The sequence below is a fragment of the Mus musculus genome, chromosome 2 (genome assembly GCF_000001635.26).
Source record: "Mus musculus strain C57BL/6J chromosome 2, GRCm38.p6 C57BL/6J".
In the NCBI taxonomy this organism is placed as follows: domain Eukaryota; kingdom Metazoa; phylum Chordata; class Mammalia; order Rodentia; family Muridae; genus Mus; species Mus musculus.
Genome location: NC_000068.7, coordinates 180498734 through 180518878, shown reverse-complemented (window position 1 = coordinate 180518878; position 20145 = coordinate 180498734). Strand labels below are relative to the sequence as shown.

Below are 20145 nucleotides of genomic sequence, written 5' to 3'. Positions count from 1 at the left end.
CAGGCCTACACTGAGAAACAGATGAAGGGATTGGAGTGATAGGTTGCTGGTTAAGGGTATTCTATGCTCTTGAAGAGGGCAGAAGTTCAGTTCCCATTACCCATGTTGGGCAGCTCACAACATGGTAACACCAGCTTCAGGGGACCTTATGTCCTCCTCTGACCTCTGAAGACCTGTATACACTTGGTATATGCTCACATTGACACGGCTAAATCCAAAACCTTCAACAAAGCTACATAGCCAAGATGGTGTAGTCAGTGAAGCCAAGAAAGAGCCCAGAAATGGACCCACACAGGGCTCTGTGACCAAGGTAGACTGTGGAGGAAGAGTCACCATGACAACCATATGTGAAAGGATGCGTTCTACACCTTCCAAAAACTCATCAAAACTGATCACAAACCTAAGTATAAAGCTCAGGACAATACATAAGAAAAGTTGACTAGCCCCATGTTTAATGATGAATATTTAATTATTTATTTAGTTTTCTTGAGATAGGGCCTCATGTGGCCCCAGACGACTTACTTGAGTTCCAGATCCTTCTGCCCCTTCATCCCAAATACTGAGATTACAAATGTAATTCACCACAACTAGCTGAATTTTTAAACAGAAGAATGTTCCATGAAAGAAAAACCAATAAACTGGATCTTATTAAAATTAATAATATTGTTAAAAGAATGACAAGACAAGACTGAGCATAATATTGTAACATCTGTATTAGCATTAGAAGCCTGAGGCGCGAGGATGGGAAGTTGGAGGCCAGCCCTGGCTATATTGTAAATTCCTCTCATAAAACCATAACAAAGATTAAATAACAAGCCACAGCCTGGGAGGCATGATTTGCAAAAGACACATCTGATAGGCTGATCCAAAATATACAGAACTCTTAAAAATAAATAAGAAAACAAAGAAAAAAATGGGCAAAAAGTCTAAACAGGGACCTCATGTAAGATCAGCCACTAATGAAAAACTATACACCTGGTGTGGTGCCGTCTGTTACACTGCACAGGACGGAAAGCCTTGATTACCACCTCAATTCCACTGGGTTTAGGCTCACGGGGGAGACACATCTGTGGGGATGCCTGTGAGGGTGTTTCTAGAGAGATTTAATGGAGGAAAGAGATGTGGAGGGTGCAACTCAGTGTCTAGAATGCTGAACTGAGTAACATGGAGACAAAAGGAGCAATCAGAGCCCGGGCAGATACATTTTCCCCTTCTTGCTTCTGGATACAATGTAACCACCTGCCTTACGTTCCTAGGGATGAATCTACAGCCACTCTCAGAGCTGTCCTTCCACTCTGTGATGGGGTATACCCTCAAATGGTGAACCCAATAAGCCCTTCCTCCACTACATTTGCTCATAGCACTGAGAAAAAAATAACTAATACAGCAATGGAATAAAACAGGAATATTCTAACCCCACCCCCACCCCCGAAATCCTGAAGAAGGGCACCTGGAATGCTCCTCATGACTGGTGGAACACAAAAGAGCACAGCTGCTGTGGGCAACAGGTGCCTGTCTTACACAACTAACCTATTCATAACCTAAGGTTACATGATTGCCGTCTTTGGTTTTGTTTTTTTTTTAAAACCTAAGGAAGCTGAAAGCTTATGTTCACACACAAACCTGCACGGATACATTTATAGAAGCTTTAGTCATAATCGCAAATGAGATGTTCTTCCTTAACTAAACAATAATGGCATCTAATTCAGTGATACAAAGAAATGAGCTTCCAAGCCAGGAAAAGACATGAAGGACTTTGAATGAACGTCAGCAAAGGAAGGAGGCTGACCTGAAAGAATGCCTTGACTCCAGCTGTATGATCTTCTGGAAAATAAAATGTGGAGTTGGCTTTGAATAAAAATGTTGCCCAGGGCTCTGGTAGAGCCCAGAGCATTGGTTGGGGGCTCCATGTACAGCTATTGTCCATGATGGGGTACCATGCATCTATCCAAAGCCACAGAATGTGAAACTCCAGGTGAGAACCCGGTATGAGCTGTCAATTTTGATTAATTTGTCAACACTTGTTAATTGTGACAATGAACCTCACAACACAAGATTTCTCCAGCAGAGGAAGCTAAACAAGTGTGGGGTGTGTCCTGAGACATTGTCTCAAACAAACACATTACAAAAATCACTCTAAAATTTTTTCATTAAGACTTGTAACTTCTGAGGCTGGCTCGGTAGTTAAGAGCACTGGCTGCTTTTCTAGAGGGTCTAGACTCTATCCCCAGCATCCACATGGTGGCTTAAAACCACCTGTAATTAAAGTTCCAAGGGATCTAACACCCTCTTCTGACCTCCTCAGGCACTGCATGCACGTGGTACACTGACATAAGTGCACACAAAGGCAAGTGTGTGTGTGTATAATTATTATTAAAAAGTCATAATTCCCAACCCCTTAGCTTTCCAGCTGTACTCTTGCATCCCACCAGCAGGGATAACTATTCCAGTTGTTCTTTGTCTTTCTGAGTATCATCTGTGTCAGGATTTTCCTTTGTTTAGTTGCTACTTTGCAGAAGTCTTAGGGCCGGTCTGTATCTTACAAGATCCCTGTTTTGTGAAACTCCCTTATCAGGCTCTCAGCTCAACTGGAAGTCCTTCTAACTAGAGGCCACCCCCAGTACTGTGTGTTTCTGATGTACCTCCCCTCAAGCAAAAGGAGTCCCTGGCTTCCTGTACTTCCTGTGTTTCATCTCTCCTCAGGGGCTGGATGGGACTTCAGTTCCTGCATCTCTGTTTTAGCCTCTTTCCCAGCCTCCCTCAGTGGAACCAGCTGCTTCAGAAATGCATGCAGTCCATTAAGGCCACAGCAGAGAGGCTGCTCAGGGTGACCCTGTAGATGACAGGCCAGGGAAGGAACATTTAAACTGTGTATGGATTGGGGACCAGCAAGCACCTTAAAGTGGACTCCCTGTTACCCAAAGGCCCCCAGCTGGGTCTGGACAGGTCCTGACATTTATCTCTTACTTTTGTATATGGCTTTCTCTGGATCTAGTTTGGAAGACTGGGGTGAGCCAAGGAGATCTTGGGGGTCCATCTCCTGCTAACTGGAAAGGTATAGTTGGTTCAAAATAAATCTGACAATTTCAGTATCTCCCAAAGTCCCACTGTCCTGAGTAAGGACCCAGTGAAGGTTGGTTTTGGGCACAGGTGCTACATGACAGGGGTCTTGGGCTGGACTGACCAGGTGATAGGGTGGATTCAACTCCACTTGCAACTCCCCCCAAATCAGCTTGGTGGAAACTCCAGATCTCTGGGAGCTGCTCCCTCCACAGCACACAGTGTTCCGTTTTCTTTTTCTTTCGTTTTTTTGAGTGAGACACAGAGGCCTGCTCCAGTTGAGCACGTGCTGTCTTCCACAGAGGACTCGAGCAGGACTGGTCACAGCAGCTCCAAGTGGACAGGCAATGAGGGCACAGCAGCTTGTTTGTACCAAAAGCCACACAGCTCTGGTGAAGGGACATTACAGATGAGCTCTCTCCAGTGTTAGAAACAGAGCCATAAGAATTCTTGGGACCAAGGCTGGTGAATGTTGGAGAGGAGGCTTTCTTGCTCACAGAGTGATTTCTATTTGTTCATTCAATGGATTTAAGCTCATGAGTGCATTAAACACACGGCAGAGGAGGAGGGAAGCCTGGGGTCCTTCTGAGCAGCTGGGGGTGGGGGTGGGGCAGACACTGGGATCATTATTGATCATGGATCAGATGCTGTGATTATTATCGGATCATGGATCAGATGCTGGGATCATTATTGATCATGGATCAGATGCTGGGATCATTATTGATCATGGATCAGATGCTGGGATATTATCGGATCATGGATCAGATGCTGGGAGGGATCATTGCATCCCTTAAGGCATTGCTTCTCTCCCTTCAGCTCAGGCTTCCACCTCTTCCTACTATCCAGACCCCAATATCCCTCAGTTGAGGTAGTCCTATATCCTCATGAGACCCTCAGGATGCGTGCACAGAAGCAGCTGAGGAGGGAACATACATGGTCACTGCAATGCGGGATTAGAGGCTCAGCTACTGCTCAGCAGCTTCACCAGGAGAGCAGGCATTAGACCTGGCTGCTGGCTGGTCCTTGTCTCTCAGGAAGGAGGACTATGGATCCAGGCAGCGATAGCCCTGTTTATTTCCAAAGTTCACTACTTGCCAAACTCTGGTACTTGAACCCACTTGTTTCCTAAGAGGCCCAGTTTCCTGACAGACTCAGAGAAACAGACAGGTCCACAGAAACAGTGATTTGTTTCCAACAGCCCCAGTCCTGATGGGCTAGTGCAGCTGGGCCTAGAAGCATGTTTTGATGGTCTGTACCATACCATCAAAAAAGGGCAGCAGGGAGCACCCCACTATTTGTGCAGAACGGCACTGCTTGACCCCCAAACAGCAAAGTAATGAGGAAAGCCTGGACGCTTCTGAGGGGAGCAGCAGGCCTACAGGTTTCTGGGAAACTGCAGGCAGGCTGCTAGCGTGGCGTCCATCGCCCAGGGAGAGTAGAGCTGGGCCCCATGGGCACATCTCCTGGTTCTTTCTTAAACATCTGTCCTCCTCACTTGAAACTCTGACAGGACCCTTTTTAGAGCAGGAGGAACGAACTGGAGCAGCTCCTGCAGCAGGAATCTGCTTCACAGACTCCTGAGGACCCACGCCTCCGTGGAGCCTCCTGGCTTTATTCCCTCCACTTTCTGTGCTCAGATTTTGTCTTAATTTTGATTTTTGAGACAGGGTCTTGCTATGTAGCCTTGTGCTTGAGATTTGACTGCTTACAAGGCAACCCTGCTGACAATTTGGGCCAGGATCAGAGGGCCCACCAGGATGTCCATTTGTGTTGTGAATTAGTTACAAAGGTCAAGGAAGAAAGCCATTAAAACCCAGTGGGAGGCCACGGGAAGGGTTGAAATGTTTTCTGGTGTCAATCACAGCCATTCACTGTCTGTGGGATAATGTTGCAATGGTCCAGGTCAGGTCCCAGGCCGACAGGTGGGTTGGGTAGGCCTATTTTATACCACTCAGAACTTGTTTTAGTACTGCCCCACAACAGGAACAGGGCAATGAGTCTCTTGGGGAGCCACAAGGCCCAGGAGGCAGACAGAACTGGATTCAGGTATGCAAGGAAGAGCGTCCAGCCTCTTGACCAGAGCCCTGCCACATCTTCCTAGAGCCTGGCTCTCTAGCCTGTGTCTGAGGACACCCTGAAGCCGAGCAGCCCTACGACAAACGAGCATCATTTCTTTCTTCCATTGGAAACTGAGCCTAGTAATGTCCAGCACTGCTGGCCTTCATTGTCCTCATAGTGTTACCTTCACTGACCTGGGCCCTAGCAGAGATTCTTTGGGACATGATTCAAGTTGCAAGACAGCAGGAGCCAATAGGTAGGACTCAAGCTACGGATGCTGTGGCGGTGACAACCCTCTGTGCTGTGACCAGGACCAATCTGTGTCTGCTTTTGTTATACCGTGGACAGGATTCTGCTGAAATTAGCTAGCACATTCCCCCTGGCAACTAGAAAAGCCAGACAGATAAGGTAAGCTGGTCAAGTGGAGGGGCCCTTTCCATCCCAGGCCAGTGAGAGGTGTGGGTAGTGATGGGATCCAGAGGCAGCTATGGGGAGTCAGTACAGATACCATTGGGGAAGATGCAGCCAAGTGAGGAGCCCGTCTGCCTTCTCCTGGGGGCCTCGCTGGCATTTATCCAGGAGCCCAGAGAGAATAACAGCTGTGGTTAACATCTCAGCATAGGATGCAGCAAAACAGAAGATAACGGGGCTGTTCCAGCCAAGTGGTCACCCAGAAGGCAGAGACTGTATGAGAAGGGTTTACAGCTTGTCCTCCCTGTGTCCCAACTTGCCCTGGCAAGGTAGTCTAGAAAGAAGCGCAGCTTGAGGCCCTGTCTTGCTAGCCTTAGGAGTCATCTTCAACATTTGTGGACTGGGGTGGGAATTTCTGAGGTTGCATCCGGAGCCTTCTAGTTTGTTTTTCTTTTCCTGTTTTGAAGGTTCCCCTGTGTATACTGGTTAGGCATAGCTCCAGGATCAGCAGTGGGTGTGCCCTGGAACCAGCAAGATCAGACCTGGAATCCAGTCTCTGCCTCTCTCTTTAAGGTATACTGAGATAACATGATGGTGGCTGTGTGTGTGTGTGTGTGTGTGTGTGTGCACACGTGACTATAGTTGTACTTGTCTGTGCAGATATAATCAGATTTGAGATGCAATTGTCCTGGCTCAGGGTGGGCCCTAAATCTCATGACAAATGTTGCTAGAGAGCAGATATTCAGAGAAGAAGGGGATGTGAAGACCAAGCCAAGACGGAAGGGATGTGGCTGTGAGCCAGGGACACTTGAGTCCATCATTCCTGGAAGAAAAGGAAGGAACCTCCTAAAGTCCCCGAAAGAAACATGGGCCTGAGAGACACCCTGGAACTTGACCTCCGGTCTTTGGGACGAGGAGAGAATATATCCCACAGCTGTGAGTCAGCAGTGTGGTCAAGCCCTGGGTTATGACAGCCGCAGGTCTCAGGCATGCTCTAGAGACTCTCGGAGGCTCCAGGCCTCTCACAGCAGGCACAGTCTAGTTTGAGGTTAGAGCAGTTTAAAATGTGGGCATCTACCCCTGGCGACTTTCTTTAGAAGCTCTATGAGCACTGCCTGGATGATCTGCCACAAACACAGGTATTTTTAATACATTAGACGGCTCCTTTTAAACAAGCTGTCAGGAAAATTAATTGCAGGAAGTTTAACAGGCGCTAACGTGCCTAAGAGCCCTGCAATTACCTGCTTCCAGTGTACAGGCGCATTTGACAGCCTGGGGACCCTAGGGGTGCTAAGCTGTTCCAGAAATGCTTTCTTCTGCTAGGGGTGCGACCCTGGTGACCCCAGATTACTGCTCCAGCATCTGAGTGATGTGGGAGCCTCTAAGGTGCAGAGGCCAGACAGTCCTCCTCTGCTTGGATCAGTAGGGCAGGGCTCCAAATCAGAATCTGGTACGAGGCACATCACCAACTTCACATCTTGGAATTTAGTCCAACCCTAACAAGGGAAGTCCCTTTAGGAGTACAGTCTACCTCAACAAAATGGATTCTGAAGTTAGGCAAAATCTGGGGTCTCAAACTTGTTTGAGGTCTGCAGAGACAGAGGAGGCTTTCAGGATGGTCATTCTGTTCCTGTCTCCAAACGCACACCAGCTGACACACAGAGACTATGGCTAGCCCTCACTCCACCCCACCCCACCCCCGCTTTAGGCTTCTTCCTTAATTTTTCCTTGTCTTTCAGCTAAGGGACACTGGTGTCTTACTCCCGACATAGGAGTACTCCCCTGGGCACCATGCAGGAGTGGAATGGCCTTCAAAGCTGGCTTCATAGCATTCCGAATGCTTTTCCTGAGAGTGGTGCTAGGCCCCAGGGTTATTGGGTAGAACAGGAGATTATGAGGCAATGACAGAGCTCTCAGACTGAGGGCAGCCCAGACAAGGAAATTTCAGGTAGCTGAGCCTGAGGATCCTGAGGGTGGGAAGAGTCCTGCCCACCTTGTTTTGTGTTTTCAAAGGCAACAACTGGCAGAGGCCACCAGCTGTGGTCCTGCAATGAGTTGGACCCAGGGTCCCAGAGGCAGGTTCTAGAGGGCTATCGCCAGATGGGATGGCTTCTCTTCTCCCCAAGGCAATAAATCTGACCCTGGACAGTTCCTTCCTACTGTGTAGATCCTGCCTGCAGCAGACAGGTTTATAAATGAGCTAGTCCCACCTGGATCCAGACCAGCTCGAAGGCCCGGATATCGGGTCCACAGCTTCCCAAATGACATGACCCAGATGTGCTTTGCAGTGTTCTCACAGACTCTCAGGAGCTGGGGATGTGTGGGTCTACTGAACTCTTGGAAACTATGCGCTGGACTGATGGCTGGCTGTAAGCATTTAGTCCTAACAGTTCCCAGGGAGAGATTATTTCCAAACAGCTCCAGGGCTCTCTGAACCTTGAGGGGCTGGAAGTGTAGCATCTTTAAAGAGAAGAACTGATTTTGAGTTACAAGAACAAAGTTCTCCCAAGAATGCTCTTAACCTTTAAATACACCAAAGGAGAGTTACAGGAATTTACAATAAATTCACCTTTTCACAGACAACTGGCTAAACATGCTGAAATCCAAACAATCCTACTCCTTTTATAAGCCGTAGTGTAAGAGTCGCTGAACATTTGTTGGCTAAGCCCCTTTGTTATGCCCGCCTTACAACACTGCTGTAGTAATTCCTTCAAGCCAAAGTTTTGCATCTTAGCTGCCTGGGATATTTGTCTATGTAGGCAGTGTTTAAAGTCTGGAAAAGGCTTTCATTTGAGGTACTGGACAAGATCTGCTGCTATAAACACCCATAAACCATTACCAGGTGCTTAGGCCCCATGTTCTGACAGGCTGTGGGCCACTCCCAGCACCACAGGCTCGTCACCAGTCCACTGTTTGGGGACACTTTTGAGATGGAGTCTTTGGGAACCGAGGCCTTTGTCAAGCTAGGTCCTTAAGCTGACAAGGTTGAGTTCAGGGATTGGGCTGTGAATCCACACAGGGCTTCTCTGTGGGTTCTGTGCTTTGTGTAGGGCTAGGTGCAGACAGAACATGGAAGACTCCTTAGAGAGTAAAACCAGAGGGGAGAGGCTATTATCACACTGATCTTTCAACAGAGGAATACCCACTCAGACCTTACCCTAACAATACACACACACACACACACACACACACACACACACACACACACATGAAACAATCTAAAGTTACTGTTGAAAGATCTAAAGGAAAAGACGATCATTAGATCCATCATCCATGGAATTGTTACAGTAACATTGAAGGCATATATATATATATATATATATATATATATATATATATAGTGTGTGTGTGTGTGTGTGTATGTGTGTATAGCTGTAATGTGTCATTTACAGTATTTATCATCAATTTTAAAACAATCAAATACACAGAGAAATAGGAAAAGGTGACCCACTGACAAGAAGACGTGTCACTTGGAGCAGACCCCAAGGTAGACCAAGGTAGAAGTGGGAGGCATATATGGACCTCATCACAGGCCTCTCTTTACTAGATTCTGAAAGCTTAGGGAGGTGCAGAGACAGCCCTTCTAGACATTTACCACAGCACCAAATAGAGACGTGACCAAACAGAAGACTCTGTCTTACCTGGATACAGGATGGAGAAAAGAAGCCCCAGAAACTGAGGATCATGCGAGGAAATCTGAGAGGAGATAGAAACAGACTGACCAGAATCTATGTCTGACCCATCATGAGTCCTGGGACTGTCTTCAAATGGTACATGCATGTAACACACAATAAAGGATTTGAGAACTGAGCCACAGCCATGAGCCAGGACCAAGCTGAGTATACAGGGAAGAAGTGGGGACTTAGTGACAGAGCTGATGTCAGCGCCATCATCAACAGATGGTATAACTGAAGGTGCAGCTCACACTGGACTGGCTGCCCACCTCAAGAAAATACCAGCATTCTCCAGGGTATTAACATAATCCAAAACACCACAGCAAAGTTAAAAATGCTCAGGAAACAATCTAAAGTTACTACTGAAAGATCCAGGAATACCACTCTCCCCCAAGGAAAAGACAATCATTAGACCCATCCATGGGATTGTTACGTCACAGTGAAGGCCCATTAAGAAAACAAACAACAACAACAACAGCAAAACTGACTCCTTCGGGCCACAGGTTTGGAATCTCTGGCCTGAGTGAATACCTAAAATTCCTGAGGGGCCTGATCAATCGCCTGTCCAAGGGACTGCCATTAGGAAGGTAGGCTCTCCTTAAACTATGCTACAGGGATAGAGGGAACAATCTTCCCTTTAGAGAGATACTGTCATTTTCATTTCCAGAATTCCCCAGTGCACGGACCCCACAAACCACCGTGAGATCCAGCTGTATGGGCTCACTTTCCTGAAGCAGCTTGAATCAGAAATAATCCCTCCCAGCCCCCCCCCCCCTTTTCTGCCTGTTTTGGATGCTGGCCAGAACCAAAGCTACCCTCACACACACACACGCACACGCACACGCACACGCACACGCACACGCACACGCACACGCACACGCACACACACACACACACACACACAGAGCTATGTGTCTGCTACTTTTCTGACTCCCCTGAAGGCTTAAATGGCTTTTCCCCCTCCATTTTTCTCCCGGCAGCTTCTGAGATTGACACTGGGCCTGCCCTGGGAGTTTTTCTCTTTAGACTTTAATGGGATTAGCCTTGAGCTTGTATCTGAATCTGAATCCATTCTTAAATTCTTTTGTTCGTGAGACTAAGAATCCAAAGAGGGGACCTTGATTTCCCCTGTATCATCTGGTGATCACAGCGGAACCTAAAGGGATGACCCAAAAGAAGCAAAGGCCAAGGTTTTAACAGGCAGTGGGGCAGGCATGCTGGTATCTATCCATTATCCCAACATGTGAGACGCTGGGGCAGGCGTATGCTCATTTGGGGACAGCTTGGGCTATTCAGTAAGATCTTAGGTCAAGACAAAAACAACAACAAAAAAGCCAGCATTGTGACCACATTGTCTGAGGTACAGAACTGTCTGCAATGAACAGGAAGATAAGGGCTCATAAAAGAAAATGACTGTATTACAGGACCAGGCCAGTGACACCCATCGGCCCTTACAGAATAATCTGCCATTGGCAACAGAACTTTCTGCTACTGTCCTGTGCAATATCCACCAGTGCAATCTATTATCTTGGGTATAAAGCAGTCTCTAACAAACTAAATTTATATCCTGTGATATAAATATCACAAATTTATATCATTTGCATATCCTTCAAAGACAAAAAGGGTTGGGTTAGAAATGGATATAGCACAACAGATCCAGGAGAGATATCCAAGCATCTAGGAAGTAGAAACACTTCTAAACAACCCATGAGTGGAATAAGAAAATATTTGAACAAGAAAGGATACATTCTCGAAAAAAAAATTAAGATGTCACTAAAGCAGAACGTAGGAGGAATTTTGGAGAATTAATTGTTTGTACAATAAATAATGAAGTTCGTGCTGGGCTTTGTGGCTTACGCCTTTAACCTAACATTGGGGAGTTAAGTTCCAGGACAGCCAGGACTACATAGAAAAGCCCTGCCCCAGTAACAACAACAACGACGACGACAACGACGACAACAACAACAACAAAACAACATTCTTAAACCAATAATCTAAGTCTTCACCATAAGAAATCTAGACTAATAAACTGAGCATGTTGTATTTACACTGTAATCCCAGGTTAAAGCAGGAGGATTGTTGCAAACTCAAGGTCAGCCTGGGTTACAGAGGGAGACCCTATCTCAGAAAAACAAAACAAGAAAAGCACTCAGTCAGCCCAGGACTGAACAAGAACAAATTAAACTCAAAGGAAACAGACTTAGGAAATGAAAACCTTAATATAAATTAAATTAAAGACACAATAGAGAAACTCAGGGAAACTGGAAGTGTTATGTGTGTGAGCATTTCCCTGAGTGTATACCTACGAGCTACAAGCATGCAGTACCCAAGGAGACCAGGGGCCATGTCAGATGCCTTAGGACTGAGTGACAGACAGTGGTGAGCTGCCATGTGGGTGCTGGGAATTGAACCCTGGCCCTCCGGAAGAGCTGCCAGTGCTTTTAAACCATGTTGATGTGGGGCAGGAGCAGGGGGGTGGGGAGAGAGAAGAAAAGAGGGAGAGGAGGAGAGGGCCAGGAGGAAGGGTGGGAGGGAGGGAGAGAGGGAGGGATCCGGCGTCAGGTCTCTGTTTGCTCCCTCCTGGCCCCAGTCTAAGCCACTCTTCTGGAGTAATGGAATAAGTCAGCTGCTTCCTCACGGCTCTCACTATCCCTACATTGTTTCCTGAAAGGCAGAAAGACAGATCTGTACTCTTAAAACATTACGCCTCCATATGGTTCTGCTGGGAAGCTTGGTGCTGTTCATTTCCTGGCGTAAAAGCCACACTGTCGTCTGTCCACTAATGCTCATGGCTCCAGCCGCCCCAGCTCTCTCCCAGTTCCTCCAGCTCATGCAGCATAGGTCTGTCCCAGAGCCTCTTTCCTGATGCTGCACACGACTCTCTGGGAGCCTATGAGAGACCTTTGACCTACCAAGCTGTATCCCTGATCGTAAAGCCTCCACACTCTCAGAATGTTGGAGAGACCTGTCCTGGACTCTGCCTCAGGCAGCAAGTACCTCTCAAAGGAGGTGGTCAGGTGCTGGCCAGCTGGCAGTGCCCCTGACCTGGTGTCCTGCAAAGTGTAGGGGTGTCAAAGATGGATGATGGAAGCGCTCTAAGGCTCTGGGAAAGAAAGCAGTCTGGGGTAATAGTGTCTTGTGCTCTGCTGTTCTACAAAGAGGCCTTGCCTGCCTGCCGAAGATTCTTTGTTGTTCCCTGGAGTGGAAGGAATCCTGCAGGTTGTGAATTGAGAGCGCCTCCAGGCTCTGGCAGTTGCAAGCATCTAATATGAATTAACTCATCAATGGTTGGCAGGTGAGGAAGCTGTGTCCTGCGTCTTGTGGCGGAACATCTATAGAGCTGAGATTTGAACCCAGCTCTGAACTGCTGCTCTGGGGTGGCCCCCAAACTGTCCATTCCTAAGTGATGGCTCAGGCTTTGGGAATCTCTGCTAATTTACCATCTAAACCAGCCCTGGCACAGGTGTCTGGGTTGAAGAGGGTAGTTTCAACTTGGCCAGTCTGACTGTGATGGTTTGTATATGCTCAGTCCAGGGAGTGACACTATTAGAAGGTATGGCCTTGTTGGAATAGGTGTGTCACTGTGGGCATGGGCTTAAATCCCTCATCCTAGCTGCCTAGAAGCCAGTATTCTGCTAGCAGCCTTCAGATGAAGATGTAAAACTCTCCTCCTGCACCATGCCTGCCTGGATGCTGCCATGCTCCTGTCTTGATGGTAATGGACTGAACCTCTGAACCTGAAAGTCAGCTCCAAATAAAGGCTGTCCTTATAAGAGTTGCCTTGGTCATGGTGTCTCTTCACAGCAGTAAAACTCTAACTAAGACACTGATCAACAGCCTGTCCTGTTCTAGCTTACTTCTGAAGGCTGTGCTAAAACACTGACTGATAGCAACTTGGGGAGGGAAGGGTTTGAGAATCTCTCCTTCCTTTAAAGACAAGCAGCCAGAAAATCCTGCAAGGTTGTATAATCATGGGTTGGGAAATGCAGATGGACAGGCCTCCAACATTGGTGCATGGTCCAGAGTACTGACAGAGCCTCCATGCCAGCCTGGCCCACTATTTGCATGTGACCGTGGGGGCATCTCTGTCATATTATCAGACTTGATCAGCCAGAGTCTCTGCCTCCCAGTACAACATATCAAGATGATGACACAAGGCTCTGCTCAGAGGACAACCCCCTGTGCCCTTGGCACCACAGGGCTGCAGATGACTCTTCAGGAAGTATCATTCTGAGGGTGAGACCTGGGAGCCCAGTGCTTGGCTACTATAGGAGCTACCTGGACAGCCCCCTGAGCGCCTGTGGAGAGGCTCTTCCTCCAGGACTCGTGCCAACCCTGGGCCCCCATGTTCCCTCCTCTTCACCCATCTCACAGACGCTAAATCCCCAGAAGAAGCACCAGCAGTCTGCTGGATACATTGAACAAGTGCCTGGGGCTCTGGCTCTCCCGGGTCTGATTGGTATGAATAGGTGGTCCTGCCGCTGTTGCTTTCCAAGAAGCAAGGTCCCAGTGCCGACCCCACCTGAATTGCCTGCAGGTCCCCATCCTTCATGTCCTATCTTGCTAGGCCAGGCCAGGCCAGCCACAAGGCCAGATCACCCTGTTCCCAAGGTGAGGTGAGTCCTGGAAGACTATCTCAGTCTTCCTTACTCCTCAAAGCTTTACAGTCTCGGCCATTATGTTCAATCATGACCTACCATCTGGATGCCAGATTTCATAAGCCAAGTTCCACCCCACCCCACCCTGGGCCCTCTCTGTCAGGGTCTGAATATATATATATATATATATATATATATATATATATATATCCTTGTCTCTGCCTCCTGAGAGTTGAGATTACAAACATGCACCACTATGCCCAGGAATATATACCATGTTGTGCTTTTAAAAACTTTGATCAGGGTCTGGAGAGATGGCTCGGTGGTTTCCTCTTCCAGAGGACTGGAATTTGGTTCCTAGCACCTATATGAGGCAGCTCACAGCTCTGAAACTCCAGCCCCAGAGAGTATGGCTACACACACACACACACACACACACACACACACACACACACACACACAATTCCAATCTCTCTCTCTCTCTCTCTCTCTCTCTCTCTCACACACACACACACACATACACACACACACGAGTTAAAAATAAATAAAATAAAATGAAATAAAAACTTCAGTTATCAGGATGGTGAAAATTCTCCCTGAGAAACACGACAAGCTGTATTTGACACCTGGATCCACAGAAGAAGGAGGGAACTGAACTCCACACGCATGTACCTTCACCTGAGTGTCTGTGTGATTGTGCTCACGCACACACAGTAACTTTAAAAAAATCAAACTTTGACTGTTAAACACTGCAAGCATATATCAAGGAGGTCAATATTCAATATTCCCTTACACATACCTGCGACCTTTCCCCCAGATGGTGTTTCTGTAAACTCTATTAAAACCAATGTTCCCCCTTCCTTAGTCATGCCCAGAGGCTGTTCAACATGTCAGTCACTTTGCTATTGATCTGCTGTAGACTTGGGGCACCACCTCTCCCTGTGTTAGCCTCTCCTGCCCCTGGGAGGGAGTGTGTACCTTATCCAGGGCTGCTGCTGCTGTTGGGTCTGACTGCAAGAAGGATGCTTCCATTTTTATTGGAAAAGAGGCTCTTTAAGGGTAGCTCAGCAGATGATGGGGAGGATGGGCACAGCCCTTGGGCTCACATGTCTTTCCATGTATCTTTCCATCAGTGCATACTACCTGGACATGAGAACACAGGACCTATCTGAGCTGGAACACAAACTCCAAGGTTAGCAACAGAGTACTGTAAGACCCAAGGTCAGAGCAGGAAGCTGGCCTGGGTGGTGCCAGGGACGCATGTGGCTCAGGTACAGTACTGGGGAACCCTCAGACACTGCGAAGTCCCCAAGTCTCCAGTTCTTCCTCCTGTCCATTGGTACCAGAGCCAGACCTTGAGCCTTCAGGAGGAGCTGGGCATCAGGGTTCATCTATTGTTTTCCCACTGCCTGCTTGGTTCTACCCTATCCTGCTATGCCCCAAACACTCAGCCTCTAAACTGTTCTCAGTTGCTCAGAAGTTTACCACCTAACTCTCAGCTCATTTTTTAAATAACTTCTGTTTACAAGTGCTTGAATTGAAATCTTTAAAGTGTTCAGAGTAGCAGTCCTCACAAAAGGCACTAAGGCAGAGGGATGTCCCTGTTTTGGAAAGAGGCCAACACTTGAATACTTCCAAATATGGCCATGAGGATGGAGACATGGCATAGCCAGCCCTGACTGGAGACACAAGTAGGACAGAAGGCAGCCACGCTCATCTGCTTCATGGACCCAGACATCTTGGTGGGCACTGCAAAACCAATGAGCTCAGGAACAAAACACATCTTTAGATAGCAGGCAGAGGTTTAGGAGGAGTGAGAGGGCCCATGCCTCTCCCTAGGAATGGTCTCATCAAATACCCAGAACAGCTTGTGGTCCCAGCCAGAGAGACCTGGTCAGCTGTTAACACCAGGTAGATGAAGAGCATGCTGTAATCAGTCGCTCCAAGAATAAGGCTGTGTCTTCTGAGGGAAAGCGGAAGCTCTGCTCTCCGGGGGCACAGAGGCCACCAGTAGGCACTTAGTAAACACTCAGCCAGCGCTATGACAGCTACCGAGGGGAGCCTCGCCCAGGATGGGTGCTCAAAAAGCATTGCTGATGGACAGTGACCAGGACCCTGTCAAATGGACCTGGAAGCTGCCAAGCAATGACAAGCCCCAGGCAAGAGAGCGTTGGGAGGGAGGAAACACCCTGTCATATGTGGATCCAGTTCTGGGCTCCAACAGGGGTTCTGCAGGAATCTCAGAAAGGATTTTGTCAAGCGGATGCGGATGAGTTGTGCTTGCCCCTGGCCCGGGCCCTACAGCTGGAGGGGCTGGGAACAGTGTGGACTGGAAAGCCCCCTTTCCTACAAAGCCCATCAAAGACAGGAGCTTGGAGGAAGAAGCCTGTTGCCTCAAAGGAAGCAAGGAGCCATTTGAATCCTACTGCTTGTCACGTGGAACACCCAACGAATGTGCACTTGCCTAAATGCAGAGGACCTTGTTAGAAACATTGGGCACTGACTCAGTCCCCCTGAGGAGTGGCAGCTCAGGGGGGACCTCACACAGGGACACTTATCCCCATGGCCCACCTCAGAGATGCACTGTTGAGTTGCCTGGCATCGGAATGTGGGTTACAACTGACCCAGCATTTCTGGTGTCTGGGTGTTGCCTGGACATACCATGTGACCACAGAATCTCACTGTGAGGATCTGGGAGTCTATAGATGGCTTGGTGAAGAAAGAAACAGACAGATGGCACAGCCAGCTTCCCTGGAGGACCCTCTAACATGGCAGGAGCCCTCAGCCAGATCCTCTCATTTGCTGCTTTTCTTGACCACCCTGTGGTGAAAGAGAACCCTCCCTGTATTTCTACAGTTGCCCAGGATCTACAGCCAAGAAATTATTCTAAACTTCCTTCCCCCTGCCCTCCCCCCCCCCCCCCGCCTCCTTCCTGGTTGTTGTTCTTACTTTCCAGCTTGCCTCAAACTTGTAATCCTCCTGCCTCAGCCTCTGGAGTATTGGCACAATCAACCATGCCTGGCTTAAAATGTCACTTCTGCTCTGGCTGCCCCTGTGGATGCCCCCTTCCCACCTCAAGGTCTGCTCCTGATGAGCTTTCTGCCATGTTGAGTTACTCTGCTGGTAACTTCCGAGGAGGGCTCCCATCTGGTCCCCTGGTGCTACGCTCAGACCGCAGAGGACTGTAGTCTATCATCCCAATCTTTTTTTCTTTACCTCGTCATACCAAAGACACTTCAGATTGCTCTGCAGAAACAGCACTAACAGCAGCAAGGGCCTGGAGTGCTTCAGACTGGGGGCCTGCAAACCCCTCTCTGAGCCCTCCTGACCATGTTTTGATCACCTCCCTTCACAGACAGGGAAAGTGTAACTCAACTGGGAACAATTCCAAGATTAAAGCTCCAGCTCTTGGATTTGGGTCCAGGAGAGGCAGCCAGAAGGCCTTGGGGACTCAGCCTGGGAAGTCAGGGATTCCTGATGGCTGATGGCAACCTTCTTCCCTGAGAGTATCCTCGGGCTTACAGTAAACAGAAGTCACTGATTGGGGCTCAAGCCCCCTTCAACAGGAGGGGAGGAAGCAGGGAGGGGCATGCAACTGGGAGTGAAAAGTTGAGGAGGAGTTGATGGCTATGCCCCGCCCCTTCCCAACCTCCTAAGAGGAGCCTTGCTGAGCGCTCTCCATATGTTGCTCAGTATGATGTCACTGGGGCCTACTTTGGGACAAGGGAGAAGAATAAAGTGCTTCTGAGGCACAGTTCTTTCCACAAGGCAACACGGCTGTGTCTCTCCCCAGGTGGTGCCTTGAATCACCGGGACTTCTGAGGTGACACTGCTAAAAGTCTCTGTGTGGCTCCAATAGAAAGAAACAGCCAGACGGGAAACCAGCTGCCCTGGTGTGCCCTCTAATGTGCCACAGCTCAGAGAGTCCCCTTTTAGATGTTCTTACCTGGATGACGACCTTGACGGTGGCTGTGTCCACCGTGGGTGTGCACACCAGGCCACCAGGGTGCTGGCCATCGGCACTGCGGTTCTGCAGGCCCATGGTGAAAAGCATGGGTACAGCCAGCAGCGCCGAGGCTAGCCATATGGCACTGATGAATTTCTTGGTGCGGCTGCGGGACATGAGGGTCTTGGCCTTGAAGGGATGGCAGATGGCCAAGTAGCGCTCCACACTCAGGCTGGCTACATTGAGGGCTGTGGCATAGGTGCAGGCATCTCGCAGGAAATAGTAGCCACGGCAGCCAGCATCCCCAAAGGCCCAGGGATGGTGCACCCAGATGAAGTTGTACAGCTCCACGGGCATGGCCAGCAGCAGGATGAGCAGGTCAGACAGTGCCAGGCTACCCAGGTGGTAATGCACAGTGCTCTGCAGGCTCTGCAGCGACTTCTTCCGCGCTAGAGTGAAGGCTGTCACCGAGTTGCCCACAGTGCCCACCACAAAAAGTGCCAGGTATACAGCGGTCACCAGCACCTTGGAATAAATGTCAGTGTTCACGTCCAGGTTGCTGTTGGGCTCCAGGATGGATTCTGAGGAATTGCCAGAACCATTGCTCAAGCTGAGCGCCAGGAGCATCGTCTCCAGTCCGAACTGTGGATGTGGGAAGGGCTGGGCACCGGGTTCACTTGGGGCTCCCTGCTGCACGGAGCTGTTGAGGTGCATGGTGGGCGCCAGATATGCGGCTTTGTCCTGCACCTTTGAAGGTGAAAGTCCCTCCAGGGGCAGATGAGGAGGCGCTCAGAGGAGAGGGTGTGGAAGCTAAGGGGGGCGTGCCGTCCGGCGGCGAAGCCAGCTATCCAGGAGATCCTGGGAGCTCTGGGGCTCGAGACGTGCCGGCTCAGGGATCCACTCTTCTTTCTCCTTCAGAGTCTGGGATCTGCTTTCCGGTTCTTCCTCGGCACCCCCCCTGGCTCCGAGCCTGCCTAGATCGGGGCTGCTACCGACCTCCAGATTCTGTGGTTGGTTCTCTGCACTCCTGGGTGGCAGCGATGTCCTCAGGACCGCGACCCTGCTGGCTTGTGCTTCGTTGGGCGAGCCTGTGGCGCAGAGAGGAGCGCACGCACGGCTGCCCAGCGTGCTCACCCTCGTTCTCCCTCTTCTGCTTGGAGCTCTTCCCGCACCCGACTTCGCACACCTCCTGCTGCGCCGGAGCCTGCCGGGCTCCTCGCGCTTCCACTGAGCTGGCGGCTGCGCGGCGCGCCCAGCAGTGGAGGAGGGTGGGTGTTGGAGAGTCAGAGACGCCACAGCCACTGTCCCCTCCCCACCCGGATACTGGCTGACGGTTGCTCCTGCACGCTCCCGGGGACCACCTGGGCTAGGATGAGTACCCCAGGAAGCAGAATTCCCTACCAGGCGAGGGAGAATGAGGGGATATTGGATCTTTCCTTTCAACCTCTCCTGGGCAGCACGATCTTTCTTTCACGATCGTTGGTCCCAACTTCTCCCACCCCAAAAAGAAAGCTCCCCGTAGCCGTCTTCAGCTCCCTTAGTGACACGAGGGTGTACTCGAGGGGAAGGCGGAGAAGGAGGCGGCACCCTGCTGATAAGTCAGGGCCTTTGTACAACTGCCTCGACCTCCTCCCTTCTGGGTGCCTGTGGGGTGCCAGAAGCACCCAGGGGGGCCCTCTAGCCTGTGAAGGGTCTGGTGAAGGAAAGCATAGAGCAGGAAGTTAGAGCAGCCCATCTCTCCACGCAGTCTCACGGTCTTAGCTGCCTTTGGGTATGATGGGACCTTCTGCCCTCCTGTAGCCACCTGGATTTGGTCACTAGCAGTGACTCTCAGAGCTGGTGCCCTGTCGTTTCAGAGGGGAAGGGCAGGTTTGTGGGCGACACAGAGCTGCGTCTGTCCTTGCAGGAAACCCTGAAGCCTGTGCACTCAGCCCAGCACAGCTTTTCTCAGGGGACCCTGCCCCAGTCAGGGACCCGGGGAACAAAGGTCTTTTCATCTTGTCCTCTTTGGCAGGGGCCCTGGCCAGAGCTTCCAGGCTTGCTGCCATCTTGCTTGCCCCAGGGCCCTTGCCTCTATTTCCCCACTTGGCTCTCTCAGCCTTTCTCCTGCCCTCTTCCTCCAGAAAACTCCTCCCTGGATCCTGGAGAGTCCCAGGGCAGGAGGGAAGGAAGGCTCAGGGATTGCCGTCCCTGCATGGACCTGGCTGGCTGTACCTGCTGCGCTGGAACTAGGGGTCCTGAGTGGGGGAGAGAAAGGGTAATGAGAGAAGTGGGTGAGGCTTTGACCCAGACCAGGGATCCCTGCGCAGCCAGCGACCCTCAGGCTTCAGTGCCTACTCACACAAAAGCTGGTGCCCTCCACAGAATGTTAACACATGAAAAGCAGTGCTTAAACACT

The 20145-nt window shown here is 49.7% G+C and overlaps 1 protein-coding gene across 1 annotated transcript in view; it reads right to left on the bottom strand.

Annotated features, from left to right (window-relative positions):
• Ntsr1 (neurotensin receptor 1) overlaps positions 1 to 18903 on the bottom strand; it is a 45004-nt gene extending 26101 nt beyond the window's left edge. The window contains exon 1 of the mRNA NM_018766.2: positions 17748 to 18903. Within this exon, the coding sequence (NP_061236.1) occupies positions 17748 to 18461 (714 nt within the window). The 5' untranslated portion in view covers positions 18462 to 18903. The remainder of the gene's footprint in view (positions 1 to 17747) is intronic.
• Positions 18904 to 20145: the final 1242 nt, after the last annotated feature.